The 14,678-nt window shown below is 44.8% G+C and overlaps 7 protein-coding genes across 7 annotated transcripts; 3 read left to right on the top strand and 4 right to left on the bottom strand.

Moving 5' to 3' along the window:
* Nucleotides 1-2,178: 2,178 nt before the first annotated feature.
* Nucleotides 2,179-2,703, bottom strand: FPOAC1_005821 (uncharacterized protein; the record flags this gene model as incomplete). The annotated part of the gene is made up of 1 exon (XM_044850334.1): nucleotides 2,179-2,703. One exon carries the CDS (start codon nucleotides 2,701-2,703, stop codon nucleotides 2,179-2,181), a length of 525 nt encoding a protein of 174 aa, XP_044709044.1.
* Nucleotides 2,704-4,176: 1,473 nt separating this feature from the next.
* Nucleotides 4,177-5,025, bottom strand: FPOAC1_005820 (uncharacterized protein; the record flags this gene model as incomplete). Its single annotated transcript, XM_044850333.1, has 4 exons — nucleotides 4,177-4,283; nucleotides 4,331-4,627; nucleotides 4,677-4,883; nucleotides 4,932-5,025. 4 exons carry the CDS (start codon nucleotides 5,023-5,025, stop codon nucleotides 4,177-4,179), a joined length of 705 nt encoding a protein of 234 aa, XP_044709043.1.
* A 1,150-nt stretch (nucleotides 5,026-6,175) lies between these two features.
* FPOAC1_005819 (uncharacterized protein) lies at nucleotides 6,176-6,895 on the top strand (the record flags this gene model as incomplete). The annotated part of the gene is made up of 1 exon (XM_044850332.1): nucleotides 6,176-6,895. The coding sequence occupies one exon, from the start codon at nucleotides 6,176-6,178 to the stop codon at nucleotides 6,893-6,895; it is 720 nt and encodes a 239-aa protein (XP_044709042.1).
* A 302-nt stretch (nucleotides 6,896-7,197) lies between these two features.
* FPOAC1_005818 (uncharacterized protein) lies at nucleotides 7,198-7,681 on the bottom strand (the record flags this gene model as incomplete). Its single annotated transcript, XM_044850331.1, has 2 exons — nucleotides 7,198-7,459; nucleotides 7,512-7,681. 2 exons carry the CDS (start codon nucleotides 7,679-7,681, stop codon nucleotides 7,198-7,200), a joined length of 432 nt encoding a protein of 143 aa, XP_044709041.1.
* Nucleotides 7,682-8,763: 1,082 nt separating this feature from the next.
* On the top strand, nucleotides 8,764-9,522 carry FPOAC1_005817 (uncharacterized protein; the record flags this gene model as incomplete). The annotated part of the gene is made up of 1 exon (XM_044850330.1): nucleotides 8,764-9,522. One exon carries the CDS (start codon nucleotides 8,764-8,766, stop codon nucleotides 9,520-9,522), a length of 759 nt encoding a protein of 252 aa, XP_044709040.1.
* A 614-nt stretch (nucleotides 9,523-10,136) lies between these two features.
* On the top strand, nucleotides 10,137-12,015 carry FPOAC1_005816 (uncharacterized protein; the record flags this gene model as incomplete). Its single annotated transcript, XM_044850329.1, has 3 exons — nucleotides 10,137-10,235; nucleotides 10,293-10,411; nucleotides 10,482-12,015. The coding sequence occupies 3 exons, from the start codon at nucleotides 10,137-10,139 to the stop codon at nucleotides 12,013-12,015; spliced, it is 1,752 nt and encodes a 583-aa protein (XP_044709039.1).
* A 503-nt stretch (nucleotides 12,016-12,518) lies between these two features.
* FPOAC1_005815 (uncharacterized protein) lies at nucleotides 12,519-13,790 on the bottom strand (the record flags this gene model as incomplete). The annotated part of the gene is made up of 1 exon (XM_044850328.1): nucleotides 12,519-13,790. The coding sequence occupies one exon, from the start codon at nucleotides 13,788-13,790 to the stop codon at nucleotides 12,519-12,521; it is 1,272 nt and encodes a 423-aa protein (XP_044709038.1).
* Nucleotides 13,791-14,678: the final 888 nt, after the last annotated feature.

The raw sequence follows: 14,678 nt of genomic DNA, 5'->3' as shown, positions 1-14,678 counted from the left end.
ACCCGAGGAGCCGTCACTCTCAATAGAGCTACCAGAAGAGATCGACCGCTTGCTGAACGAAGGATACCAGACCGATGAAGACCTGCAGTCGATACTACAAGCCCTCAGGACCGACGCACCGCGACACCCGAAGATTACGCTTGCAGAGTGCAAGATCGTCCAGGAACGACTGTTGTACCGGGACCGCATCTATATCCCGAGCCACGACGCCCTCAAGACCGCCCTGCTGAAAGCCTGCCACGAACACCCTATAGCAGGACACCCAGGTCGTGCCCGCACTTATGACCTGCTTTCCCGGGATTACTACTGGCCCGGAATGTTGGCCTACATCGAACAATGGGTTAAGAACTGCCATACGTGTCGAAGAGCCAACCCAGCCCGAGAAGCGAAGCAAGGTGTGCTGAAACCCTTGCCTATCCCCGAACGAGCCTGGCAACATGTGTCAATGGATTTTATCACACATCTGCCGCCCAGCGAAGGAAATGACGCCATCCTGATTATAGCCTGCCGCCTGACCAAGATGAGACATATCATCGCATGCAAAGGAACCTGCGATGCCGAAGACGCAGCCCATTACTACCTGAAGGAAGTGTGGAAGCTACATGGGCTCCCACAGACTATAGTATCGGACCGGGGACCCCAGTTCGTAGCGGAGTTCTGGCAGAAGCTCACCAAACAACTGTCGATCAGCTCGCTACTATCCACCGCTTACCACCCTGAGACCGACGGACAGACTGAACGCCTGAACGCTGTGTTGGAACAGTACCTGCGAGCCTACGTGTCATACCTACAGGACGACTGGAACCGATGGCTCCCCCTGGCCGAGTTCGCAGCGAACTCCCTGAAATCCGAAACCACCGGCGTATCTCCGTTCTTTGCAAACTATGGATTCCACCCGCGAATGGGCTTTGAACCCACGATTACAGTCAGAGGAACCCCAGCCACTAGAGACGCAGAACAGTTCGCAAAGACGATGAACGACATCCTAGAGCACCTGAGATCAGAAAGCATTGCCGCACAAGCCCGTTACGAAGCCCAAGCGAACCGACACAGACGACCTGCCCGACGATACCAAGTAGGGGGACTCCAGTGTGGCTAGACGCCAGGAATATCAAGACCCTTAGGCCACAGAAGAAACTAGACTGGAAGAACATCGGCCCGTTAAAGATCGGCAAGGTCATCTCCCCGTACGCCTATCGACTGGAACTGCCCGCCAGCATGAAGATACACCCCGTGTTTCACACGAGCCTGCTAAAGCCAGCTGCCACCAATCCGCTGCCCGGTCAGAACGTAGACCCGCCACCGCCAGTAGAAGCCGAAGGAGTGGAAGAGTGGGAGGTTGAAGACATTGTGGATTCCCGATGGGACAGACGAGGCCGAGGAGGCCGCCCCAGGCTGAAGTATACTGTGAAATGGGCCGGATATGCAGACCCAACAGAAGTCCCTGCTGCCTACGTGGAGAATTCTGCAGAGATCGTGGCGAACTTCCACAGGAGATACCCTGACAAGCCCGGACCACAGTAGCCCGTCTCGGCAGAGCTCGATGCTAAAGAGGGGGGCACTGTCACAGCTCGAAGTCAGACCAACCTACCCTAGAGCCACAAGTGGATCAGATCACGTGGCGATAGCGTTATCGCCGTAACCTTAGTTAGACCGCCAGTCAGATCCTGAACGTAGCTCCTTGAGCTACGTCTTGTTAATAGAGCCTGACCTGCCTGCAGTGCCTATCCGTAGCAATAGAACCTATTACGCCCGAAGCGTTCCCTGTCCACCCGTACCGCCGGACTCAGCCCGTGACATATCTTAAATTATTTAATAATAAATTTATTTTAACCTTAAGGGATTTTTTAATTTATTAAATAAGAATACTTTTTAAATAAGTTTATAATTATTTTATTATAATTAACTTAATAATTAGCTATAAATATTAATAAAAATTATCTATATAATAAAAATTAAATTATAAGATTTAAATTATAAAATAATAATAATAATAATAAATAAAGATAATTATATAATCTACTATTTAGGCTTATAACCTATTAAAGTAAAATAATAAGATTAATTAATATAAAGATAAAGATCTAACTATAGATAGGATATATCCTCCTAGGCTATATATATATAACTAATAGATCAGACTATCTATATACTATCTATTATATTCAATCTTTAACCTCAATAGATAAAAAAGTTACCACGGTTGCGCTTGGAGAAAAACCCGGGCCCAATGCCGATCAGATGGGCAAAAAGGTTATGAAGATCCCGCATCGCATGTGTTATCTTGTCCGCGTAATCCAGAGTGTTCTTGAAATAACTTTGGAGATCACCAGCGGATCCAAAGATGCGAAATGTGACGGTCACTTCATCGACGTGGGTAAACTTGGGCAGTTTCGGGAGGTACCAAGTTGTCCAAAGTCCGTAATCTTTGACAACCATGACGTCGAGGTGGTACACTTCTAGCATAAATTTGATAATGCGCTGAGTATCGTCGTGAAACCGTTTGTTCACCAGAAGTAGGTCCCTCGCTAAATTCTTGGGTCTCCTGTTCCATAGTCGGAACCATACTCTCGCGCAGTCACCAGATTGAACCTCTGAAGGGGCTGGAAGTTTAATTGGAGGTGTGAGTGCGAATTCCAGGATTTCCAGTTGTATCTCATATGGTAGCTTGTGCCACCCTTCAATGACATTCGGAGAATCCATGATCAATTCGGGTGGATTATGGGGGAATATAGTTGGTAAAGCAAAAAGAACAAATAGGTATATTTATATACTGGGAATCTTGCCACTTTTAACATGGTTTTGTGATACTTTTACTCTTCTAAAGTAACAATACAGAAAAAACTTGTGTATCACATTTACAGTTCTTAAACTATAAACTTTTGCCTAAAGGCTCTTTAATAAATATCCTATAGACTTTCTATAGGCATTTTTCTTCTACTATAAAGTATAAGTCTATAGGAATATTAATAATATATAACCTTACTAGTAAAGCCTCTTATATATTAAGAACCCTTTAAGTTAATTCTTATATTATATTAAATTTTATTATATTAAAAACTATAATATTAATTATAAGCTTTTTCTTTTTCTTTTTAAAACTTTTTTTAATTTTTTAATTTTATAAGATTTTTAATATAATAAATTCTAATTTAATAAATTTTTTAATAATATTATTTTTATTAAATACTTTATAAATTATTAATAATTTATTTTTTTTATTAAAAATTATTTTAAAAATTAAAAAATAATTTTATTTAAAATATTTTATTTTTTAATATATTAAAGCTATATTTTTTTTAAATTTTAATTTATTAATTTAATAATTAATTATATAATTAAAAATATTATAATTAAAAATAATAAAAATAATAATTTAATTATTATTTATATTAATAATATTTTAATTTTAAATATTAATAAAAATATTATATTAAAAATAAATAAAATTATTAAATAATTTTATTAAATATTTTTTTTTAAAAATAAAATTAATTATAAAAATTAAATTTTTATAAATAATTTTTTAATTTAATATATAATTAAAATTAATAAAAATTTTAAAATTTATTATTTTATATAATAATTTTATTAATATTAATATTAATAAAAAAATATTTAATAATTAATTTTTAAAAAAAATAAAAATTTTTATAATAATTATTATAATTTTAATTTTATAAATTATAATATATATTTTTAAATTAAATTTATATTAATATTTAAATTTAAAAACTATATTTTTTTATAAATTAATTTTAAATATATACTTTAAGACTTATACCTTAAAAATTACTTAATAAAAAAGCTAATTCCTAAATATAGGAAATGTATTAATATGCATTCCGCCAAGGTTAGTTTCAAAGTAGATCTATAAGCCTCAGTTGTCACAACCCAGACATAGAATTCAGAAACGAGTAGTTCTACTACCTCTGGTATGTTGCCAGTAAAGAGTTACCTTAGATAAGGACGACAGATAGTTTGCGTTGGCCTAGGACCTACATATGTCTACCACTTGCTTGTTACACGATCACAATAATTTAGCTGGCAGCCTGAGATTGCTTGAACATTGAATAGGAACTTCTCATTGAATAGCACCACTTCTTCGCAACAGAACTTAAAAAAACCGTCAGAGTACTGACATACCCTGTGTTTTATTCGTCACCCCGTCATTAATTAGTTACCAGCTTGAGCCACTTTGTTGGCCATGCCGAGAATCTGAGCAGCGGTAATCGGCTTCTCAGATCGCTGGAATCCCTCTCTGAAAGGAATTGTTTCCTTCTCTACATGACATTAGCTTCGGCACAATTATTAACTATGATTAACTTACCGAAGAGTGTCCTGACCCATTTGGTATTCGCATTTCCGTCCTCGGCGTTGCCAAAAACAGTCAGGTACAGGGCAGTCTCGATCAAACTGATTTGGTTCTGCTCAGCAGGCAATGAAAACTCAGGGTTGGTGGCATTAGCATCCTGGATACGATCATTGCGGGCATTGGCGGCTGTCTGGATGGAAATGTAGGGCTCCCGAAAGTGAGATGATGTCTGCTTCCAAATGCGAGGGTTGAATCTCAAGTTGTCGCCAAAATAAAGGTCATCACGGCTCAAACTACCGTCGTGCTCGAGAACTACTTTAATTGGTCAAAGCGTTTCAAAATTCGAGTTTGTGCTACTTACCACCGTGCTTGGCCAAGTCGTCAAGGTTGAAGGTGTTACCATTACCGGTTTCCAACGCTTTCTTGCCAACGAGGGTTGTAGCGACTGGGTCCAGGTTGACAGCATCAGTGAAGGCTTCAATCAAGTCGTCAAGTGAGATGTTGAGGCCGTTACGAGGGAGGTATCCATGGTTGGCGAGAGAGTTGACCATGGGACAAGGGCTTCGTCCTGCAACTCTTAGTTTCGTACAATTTTTCAAGAAAAGGATATACTTACGATCATTTTTAGAAGGAGGTTGCCAGTCGTTTGATGATGACGAGTGAAGGTGCGCCAAGGCAGTGGAGCAGAGAAAAAGAAGGTTAAAAAGCATGGTGATTGTTATGAAGCTCAAGTTGAGATGAAGTTGAAATAACAGAGACAAAGCAAAATATGAGTATTTCTACGACTTTTATCTATTTTGATGATCAGGCCCTTGCCACTAGCCATGTCCTCCATATGCAATTTCAACCATCATCCAATTTTATCTAGTCAATGCCGAGGCTAACGGACGATTACCACAATGGGAGGAGGGAACACCGACGAGTGATAGGTATTGGTGCAATATTGAGACGCTACCAGCATAGATCGGAGGATTTACCGTGATCGGCAAACGAACCAATAAAGAGGAAGGTGATTACACGATAAAACGCGGATTTAATATCGAGGGTCCTACGGTGGAGATGGTCAAGGAGGTGCTCACGGGCCGCCGAACAGGGGCCGGATTAGACCACGGAGGCTACATAGGAGTTTAGGTACCCTAGAGTCGCGTCATTTGTCGATGGGTAAATTCGTAATCAGTTGCAGGAACTGTAAAGGCGAAGAAGGTTTACATTGGAGATAGAGGGATCATAGAAGAAGTTGCTCAACTCTACAGTACCTAAGGAATTCTTGACCTGATGGACGAGGAGTAGCTAATCTTTCGCTCGAATGTTAACGCTTGATTATGATCAATTGGCTGCAGATGATTGTTGGCCTATATAGTAAATAAAATAGCTGAGCAATCCGACTTGGTGTACTTATGGCAAACTTGAATTCACAACAACATCATCAGTGCAGAGAAGCACATCAAGTGAGAAGACCTCTCTTGTTGGTGGCTACCTATGCAGTACCTAGACGGCGATCTTCACTCTAGTGCCGTGATCCAGAAGTGCCCTGTATTCGATGGATGGAAACGTCATTACTGATATTAGGGAACAACTAAGGTCGGACCCTGTACAGGAACGGCGGTAATGCGGGGTTCACTCTATTCCGATACTCGGACACTTCAAAGCTCCAGGGACCAGTAACCATGCTGGACAATTGATGCGAAGCAATCAGACAACGTGGATGACGAACAACTCTAAAATCAGAGGTCCAATACCAAGAGAACAATCACTCGACAGCTACACTATTGTGACACGACGTACAGAGAGGGAGAGAAACCTTGTTCATTCCTCATCAGCATTCTCTGAACCGTACCTTGCTTAGAACATCAATCAACAATGACAGCTCCAGAACTTACCCCAGAGCTATCCCAGCTCTTCCAAAAGGTCGAGAGCAGCTTCAAGGCCACTGAGCTCGGCGACCAACGCTGGTACCTCCTGATCATTGCTTGCCTCTCCACTAGCCCCGACCCTGAAGCTGCCGCCGCTCTGTACCAGTACCTGATCAAGCAAGACCCATACCGGACTAGCGAGTCGCGACATGCCCTCATTCGACGTATTCGCGAAGCACTGCTCAAAAGTGTTATCCTCGTCGGCGTTTGCAAGCCTCTCGAAGCCATCCTCGCCATTAGTAAGGTCGAGAAGCCTGAGGATCGTGATTACAGCACCACACGAGAAGGATTCCAGATCAACGACGCAAGTCACGAGCGAGGAAAGGATTGGTTCAAAAAGGTGTACACACGGAACGCAGGGGATACCATTGGCATGTTTGACGCGCACAAGGACTTTGCATGGACGTCAATGGAGATCACGTACGGGTTGTTCTTGTCCGACCGACAGGTCCTGGATGACGTGGATACGCAACTTGTGGTGCTGCCTGCCATCATGAGCCAGAACCTGCCACTGGAGACGCACTGGCACATTAGAGGAACGAGAAGGATTGGCGTGTCCAAAGACGATGTTCAGGTTATATGGGATAGCGTGAGGAATGTTGCCAAGTTCTTTGGGGTGGAGTTGAACAAGGTGCCGACTGTGGATGAGGTTGAGCCCGATGTGTAGGCCGCCAGTTTGTGTAGAGACGATAGAGTTGAGGCGAACGGTAGAGCGAATACACGACTCCTATGCGAGTAATAAGTTATGCATGGGAACATCCTACGAACAAGAGCTTTGTAGAGCAGCATCAAGTCTACGCTCGTGAGAACGCACTAGACCTCAAGCCTGGTACGTGTGGCAGGTAATTGTGGCGGAATACTGTACATCTGGATTGCACATCCACAACCCCAAGAGTCTATGTGGAGGAAGCCATCATTGATCCCTATCTATCCACAAACTGGCCTACGGTCTCGATATAGAAAGTATATTCACTCGATCTCGGCGCGACGGGGACGATACGTTTTGCCTGGATGGAAAAGGTTTGCGAGGGCGACGGAAGTGGAGGAGAAGGGGTCGGCGGAGCTGGCAGACGTCGCGACGGCTAGGAGGAAGTGATTGGAGTCGAATGCAATCAAGTCACGGTCGTGGATCTTGGACGGGTTCGAGGAGGAAGGCTCAGTCGGAGGTACAGGACACACATCGATGATGTATGCCAGCGATATCGTGGTGAATGCGCAGTTGTGAACGCCACTGTAGGACAAGTGAAGATTGGAATGGGGGTCTCAGAGGTACAGAGTAGGACGCGTTCAGTTCTCGCGACATGGAAGGTGCTGACAGGGATGACTGGCCTAATTTTGGTCCCTGAGGACTGTGGCTTCCCAGTGGATCAAGTTTCCGCTGGAAAAAGAGTTCCACGTACAGTGCTGCCATGATCTTCAACGCTGATAACACTGTCTTCTTTAATCTGGACATTGTTGATATCCATCTATCAACGACATTTGGTTGCCTCTTTGTCCAGCCAGATTTCTCAACATTGGGCAGGATCCGAGTACTTATGGGACATGAGAGAAAAAGTGACGACTAGCAAATCCTTTAATTAGATGCAACCATGTCCTTTCGCAAGACCTATGCGCTTCATGTTCACCACTGTAGAGTTTTCTCTCACGCACAACCTGCCCAGTCCCTTCATTGATCCGATTTTCAGATCCTTATTCACATTCATGATCCATATGGTATATATGTGATACATGGTATCGGGAGCGGCCGTATCGTGGCAGAAACTTGTACCGATAGATATCATCTATAGACAAGATATACACTGGAGTTGTATGTAAAGGACTCTATTATGTGGGATACTGTGAGCCAGAACATAAGAAGACCAGCGATTTCCCACTAACCGTGCATCAAATATAATGATACCAACTTTAGTCCCTGTCAGGATCAAGCATCAACTCTTGGACAACATTCGATGTCTGATCCAGGGAAGATTTAACATGCCACTGCTCATTAGGTCCTGGATGGCTATTCATAATTGACTTGTTTCTATAAGTTTAGACCACCGTCCGTCGAGCAATAAGAATACTTCGCTGTCCGATCCCCTCTCTGGTTGAAGGCCAGATGGATCCAGCCGCGACTCATAAGCCTCATTTGGTCGATACTTGTTAGAATGTGCATTATACATCGATGCAGGAATGAAAGCGAGTTTACACACCACAGCAACTCACAATTATTGAACAAAACATATACAAATTAACGAAGCACATAGTCTTTGTTTAACCATATCTAATTGTATTGTTTCCTTGAATACTGCTTATTCTTTGTTCGATTGATATGCGCATGTGTTACCAATTCCATTGTTCTGATTGGAACAAGTAATGACCAACAAAGACCAAACTCGAATAGCAGTGCGGTTATGATGTTTAAAAACGCAGGGAAGTCTTTTTACTTCCTTACCAATAGGCAATTACACAACCCATCCTACCAACTCTTGCATTATCAGTCTACAAGGACGAAAAACAATCTTCCACATCACAGAAAGTCGCAACATCGTCAGTATGATGCACTTTTTCAAAATCACCTCCAACCCCGAGGTTGCAGCCCTGATCGAAAAACAGGGCACAAACGATGCACTATTCATCATGAACCTTTCGTACTTCACCGACATCCCTCTCACCGAAGTAGGCGGATCCTCCTACAATGCTATGAACACTGGTGTCCGCAAGATCATCCCAGGCCTGCCTGGTTCAAAAGGTCTGACCCGGTCTGAATTCATTGTCATGCGTTTCTGGGCTGACCATCTGGGTGCTTCAAAGGTCCCATTTCTCATAAACCATGCGCGCACCATCATTTCTGCTCGAGCACATTGCAATGAAATGACAGTATATGACAGAAGGTTCATTCGTTGCACAGCTAACTGCATCAACGAAGAAGTTGCCAACAGCGACGAAACGCTTTGGGGATACGCTCCAAAGGACTATGGCGTGATTTTGACTATGGCATATCAGTCATGCGTCATGGAGGGCTTTGATCGATTGCAAGCTCGAGGTTTAGAGCATGTTGGTGACTTTTCTCCACAAAGTATCGATGAGAACATCCTGAAGTCCTGTATCGAGACAACTGGACTTCACGAAACTAAAATCAAGATGCACCAGACTGAGGAGACTCTACATGATATCGAAATGTCCGTTGCTTTTGCTGAAGGTGACAAGCGTTTTCTCACTAAATGTGTTCGCATCTGCGATGAGCGAATTCGGGTGTTGAGTGAGAAGCTTGAGGCACTCAAAGAAACAGTGATCAAGTCAGGAGCAACTTAGCCTGGGGCACAAGGGTAGGTAGATAGATTACCAAAGTAAAGTAAGCACCCAACAGGACTGAGTACATTATGGATGATGGAGTAGAATTTTATACAATCCAATAAAACCTTGTTTCAGTATCTATCGTCGCATTCAAGTATTGGTAATGATGATCATTCTGAGATTAGACAGGGACTGGTGGCATGTTACTGACCCATGATAGAGATATAAACGAGTGTGATGATAATTCATATCAGTAAAATACAACTAATAAAATCCTACTCATGTCGTTGGGTTCAGACCCAAGATGTCGGCGATCGCTACTCTTTGAGGATGTTAAGCTTAACCACTTTCAGTAACTCGCACAGAACAGCTTCTGATTGGACCCCTTTCTGTATCAGGTGGAGGCTCGAGGAGAAAATCGCTCGAAATCTTCCCCGCTGTACTGTACCAACAGACCAGTTCAGTTCAGCTCACCCAAATCATCGTCCAGTCCAGCCCATCGCATCCTTCACTTGGCGCTCAGCACGTCACACCCGCCTGTCTTGCCCCCGTACCGCAGCTAACAGCTGATTACTTTGTCCCCGTTTTGTCAGATTGCAGGGTACAGACCCTTCTGTTGTTGTCCCAGGGCGATGGAGCTTGCTATCAGATCTCCTCGTGGCGGTGTGCAACCGTCTCCAGGTGATCCAGCGTCTCAGAGCGTGTCTACCAACAAGGCACGGGCGAATCAGGTGCGATTTTCCACTCTACAAGTCCTTGTGGCCAGTAGTGTTTAACACGGTATCTAGCAGAATATCCCGAAAGCCAATATCGGGGTGCTTGACGTCAGGGACGGTGGTCCCAATGCCGCTAATAAGAGACAGAGGGCTAAGACATTCAAGACCCGCACTGGCTGTAAAGAGTGCAAGTTCGTACATGTCTATCTAATTAGCTGTTTGGGTATCAAATGTTCCCATTGCTGACACTATACAACTTAGACGTCGAAAAGTGAAATGTGACGAGGGCAAACCAACATGTAACCGCTGCAAGGCAGTTGGGTTAACGTGCCACTTCCCACTAAGCTCGAGCGTTTCTTTCAACCCGGCCAGCAACAACGCCACCACAGTCGCAACCACAACCACTAACAAAGCCACCAGCCCTGTTGGCAACTTTAACTCGTACACTGAAATTGTCCGTACCACTTCAACTACTACTAGTAATGGAGGTGTAGCTGCTACCGCAATCCCCGGAGGCGACACGCGCATCCTGGTTGTACCAGACTATGTCACAACCGTGTTTAAGGACCAGAAATCGTGGGACATGTTCTCCACTTTCCTCTTCACAAACGAGCAGGGAACATCTCTACCTCACAACACGCTGGCTGCCATTACACCCCAGATAGCACACCACAACCCTGCTATCCGTGAGATGTGCTGCGCTGTGGGTGCTGCTGTGGGTGCCTTTACTGCACCCCATGTGAATGGCGAAGAAGCCGAGAAAGCCCAGCAGCTCTCCCTCATGTACTACAACCGCACCATTCGTGCTGTGCGGGCCGCGGGAACAGCCCTAGAATCGTTGCTGGCCGTTGCTCACGTAGCTGTTATCTTCATGGTGTACGATATGATGCGCGGAGACATGAAGGCTGCAACCCTGCACTTCGACCACGCCAGTCGTCTTCTTGTTACCTACTTCGGGAAGCGATGCGAGCAGGAAAATGTTTCTCTGGCAGATTTAAGGTTGAACGCCCTTGAATCAGCCATGTTTGACATGTTCCAGCGATTAAGCACCTACTCATGGCCCCTGGAATTAGGTATTAGCGGAGACGAGCGTCCCGACTTCAAGGGCGGCAAACGGTGCTGGGGAAGACACAGGTATGAGATTGCCAACATGCCTACATCTTTCCGTGACTTGGACGAAGCTTTAAGGTGGTGGGATGTCACTCAGCATCACATATCCCACCATCTTTTCGATGAGTACGAAGTCGTTGATCCTGAAAACAAAGCTGTATGGGAAAAGGCCTTCACCGTCCTCCACAACTGGCACAGTGCTTTTGTTCTGCTCTACCGTTATACTGAAGACCACCAATACGACGCCCCGCATCGCTATGTGACGGCCTGTATCTTTGAAGCGTTGTACACTGAGTGTCTTTCGGGCCTGCATCTGCAGCTCAATGCAGATGCAAAGGTCTTGCCTGACGCGAGACCCATCTGGCGGGAGATCATCCGAACAACACGCCGCATGCAGCAAGAGTTGAAGTCATCAATTGACTGGAACGTGATGGACAATATGGTCTTGAAACCGCTTGTCATCGTATTGTTCAAGTGCCGCGACGAGCAAGTGAGAAAGGATGTCAAGGTTGTGCTGGAAGAGGCAGTTGCATGGTACGGAAATACGTGCTTGGCTGCAGTTATGCTGGGCATGATGAACATGAAGGGTCACCAGATACCCAAGCAGATGAAGAACATTGAGAGAGCGGTTGGATGGCACCTCACTTCCATTGGATGTGGTCCTGGTGTGATCAGTATTGGCTAAATATGCTGCCGAGGTTAATTGGAGTTGGGTGTCATTTGCTCGAACATTCTACCCTGGTACAATGTAACATCACCAGGTTTATAGGTCTAGTCTAGTATACGTGTGAGACGTCCTACAATTGATCCGGTCAGTGTCCGTTTATCTTATCTCTTGCTTATCAGAAGCGAGTCAGAATAAGATGTTCCGGCCTTGACTTACTGTACGTACTGTACTACGTTAGTCTCTGAGTCTGGACGACAGTACTGACTTTCATCTGACACCGAAGAATTTAGTGAAAGTCTCAATCGCACTTATGCATGCATGTCAGTTTCATGCCCCGCTTATGCAGGAGAGAAAATTCTTGTGCGCGATTTCTTCATAGCACAGAACAGAGTTATGTGCCACTAAGTTCTTTGCACATCTCGACTCCCAACACAACAAATCCATCATTGAACGAATGGCTTATTTTTTCTTCTAACGCTAAACTGATGACTCTCAAACCTTTTGAGCCTATGACCACGCTTCTATTTGTTTTCCCGTAGTGTCTTTTTAGCAAACCCTATCCGTCTCTTGTCTGCGTCAAAAACCACAAACGCTGCTTTTAGTGCAACATCGCCAATGATGTTCAGTCCTGAGCTAGAACTTGACTGAAGTCCTCCAAAACATGTACCTGACTCGGAACTTTTGTCATTTCTCCTAGCTTTCTTTCCCGATCCGACCGGCTTGGGCCCTTCGAGAGGAGCAAAATTCATATAGGCACCAGGTACTGTAATCCCTGTGCTCGAGCCGCTGATAACGAGTGTAAAGTCAGGAAGTTTTACATCACAAGGAAACACATAACCACCTGCTGTCTTATCCACTTTGGCTCCTTTCACCTGAGAATAGTAGGCCTCGTTGATGTCGTCAGGTAGCCAAATGAGTGATGTTCCGGTATCAGCAATGGCTGAGATAGATTTCCTGTTCAGTTTACCATTTCCCACGGTAAACCCTTCTGATGTGAAAGTCCACATGCCGTTGGATGGGTCTACATCTGTGTAAACAATGTCACCCGTGTATGCTGTTTTGTTGATGATCCCAAACGTATATGTACCTGGAGCATCATGTTGCAAGTCGGCAGTGAATACTGCAGTGCCTTGGTCGTCTTTGGCATTCTCGAAGAAGGTCTTTTGCTTCTTTGGTGTGACAGTGTTGATGGAGTGGAAGCCTAGTCCCAGTAGGCCGTCCACGTTCTGTTGCTTTGTGAAGGAATCATGAACCTTATCCGCTACCTGTACTGCCTGAGCTTGCACTGACAAACCACCGATCGAAACTGTGTCTTTGACGACATGCCCTGATGCCCCGCTTCCATCTCCGTACTCGATCAACCACTTTGCGCCACTCATCTCTTCACAAGATCCGGAAGCTGTGGAATTGTATCGAGTGCGGCTACCGCCTGCAGCAGCCGACTGCGACCCATGAACCCAGAGATCTGATGATCCAGTGTCGAGATCCATCTGGAATGTCCTTGGGGGGTTGCCGATTTGAACTGGTGTCAACCACTCTGCATCGTCGTCGATAGGTCTATTTGTAACAGTACCCGTACCATCACGACGGGCAAGGGCCGAAGTGGCGAGGTATTCTGGAAGGTCGACATGGTACTTTCGGTGGACTTTGAGAAGTGCTGCAAGGCCATTGCGTTTATAAACTGGGTTTCTGACTTGTTGAACAGAGTGTTCCGTAGATGGTGTGACGGTCGGATGTCCAGCGACCAGAGGGAGAGATGCGAGCCCGCTCGTAAGGAGAGATAAGAATCTCATTATAAAGGAAAGTAGTAATAACAAGGAACGACGAAGTGAATGTGCCACACAGAAAGAAGAAGCATGCGATGACCGGGTTAACAACTCTTGACAAGGGAAAAAGACACTTCATATACTTCGCAAACTCTCCCAGTCCCAACAGTTTGTGGACCGGTATCTCCGCATCCCAGGAACCGATCCGATGGGTACGACATGAGCTTGTTTAGCAGTTCGTTCCTTGTTCGGCACTGACACACGCGTCAACTCAGCATGGATCGATCTCACTGGCTGAGGTTCCCGACGAAAACTGTGTTTTTCGACCCTCCACAACGGCTCCCGGGTTGAAACGTGGGTCGATCGACGGACGGAACTCAAAATGCCTGTTATGTGGCGGTCGAGACTGCATGCTAAGTGGTTACGAATGAGTCGTGATGTGGGTTTCCTCTATACGTAGGCTGGATTGACATGATGGTTGTGGAGGTTGACACGCGGCCAGCATCATCGTTTCACAAGGAGACGGCTCAAAAAAAGACACTGGTAGATAGGGTATCTCTCAAAAATGAGATCAATCAATGGAGAAGGTGATTTTATACGATACCATCCAACTTACATGATATATGAAACCAGCAGTAAGTCAAAGCCAGTCCGAAATCTCGTTGTAAAAAATGTTTCAACTCCACTCGCATCAGTCTAAAACTGCCCTGCATTAGCGTATCACCACCAGTGAAGGTGCCTGGAACTTGGCTAGAACAGGGGGTTGGATCCGTTAGGGTACATTAATCGTCCGACGATCGCCACATGCCGACAAGTCCGTAGTACAATACCAGACTCACCCTGAGTAAACAAAATCACGCTCGATGCCCCTTCTAGACCATCATGGTAAAGAGTTTAAGAGCGGGATAACTATTA

This window comes from Fusarium poae, chromosome 2 (assembly GCF_019609905.1).
Source record: "Fusarium poae strain DAOMC 252244 chromosome 2, whole genome shotgun sequence".
NCBI lineage: Eukaryota > Fungi > Ascomycota > Sordariomycetes > Hypocreales > Nectriaceae > Fusarium > Fusarium poae.
Note: the sequence above shows the minus strand (reverse complement) of the source record. Positions and strands in the feature narration are given on the sequence as shown.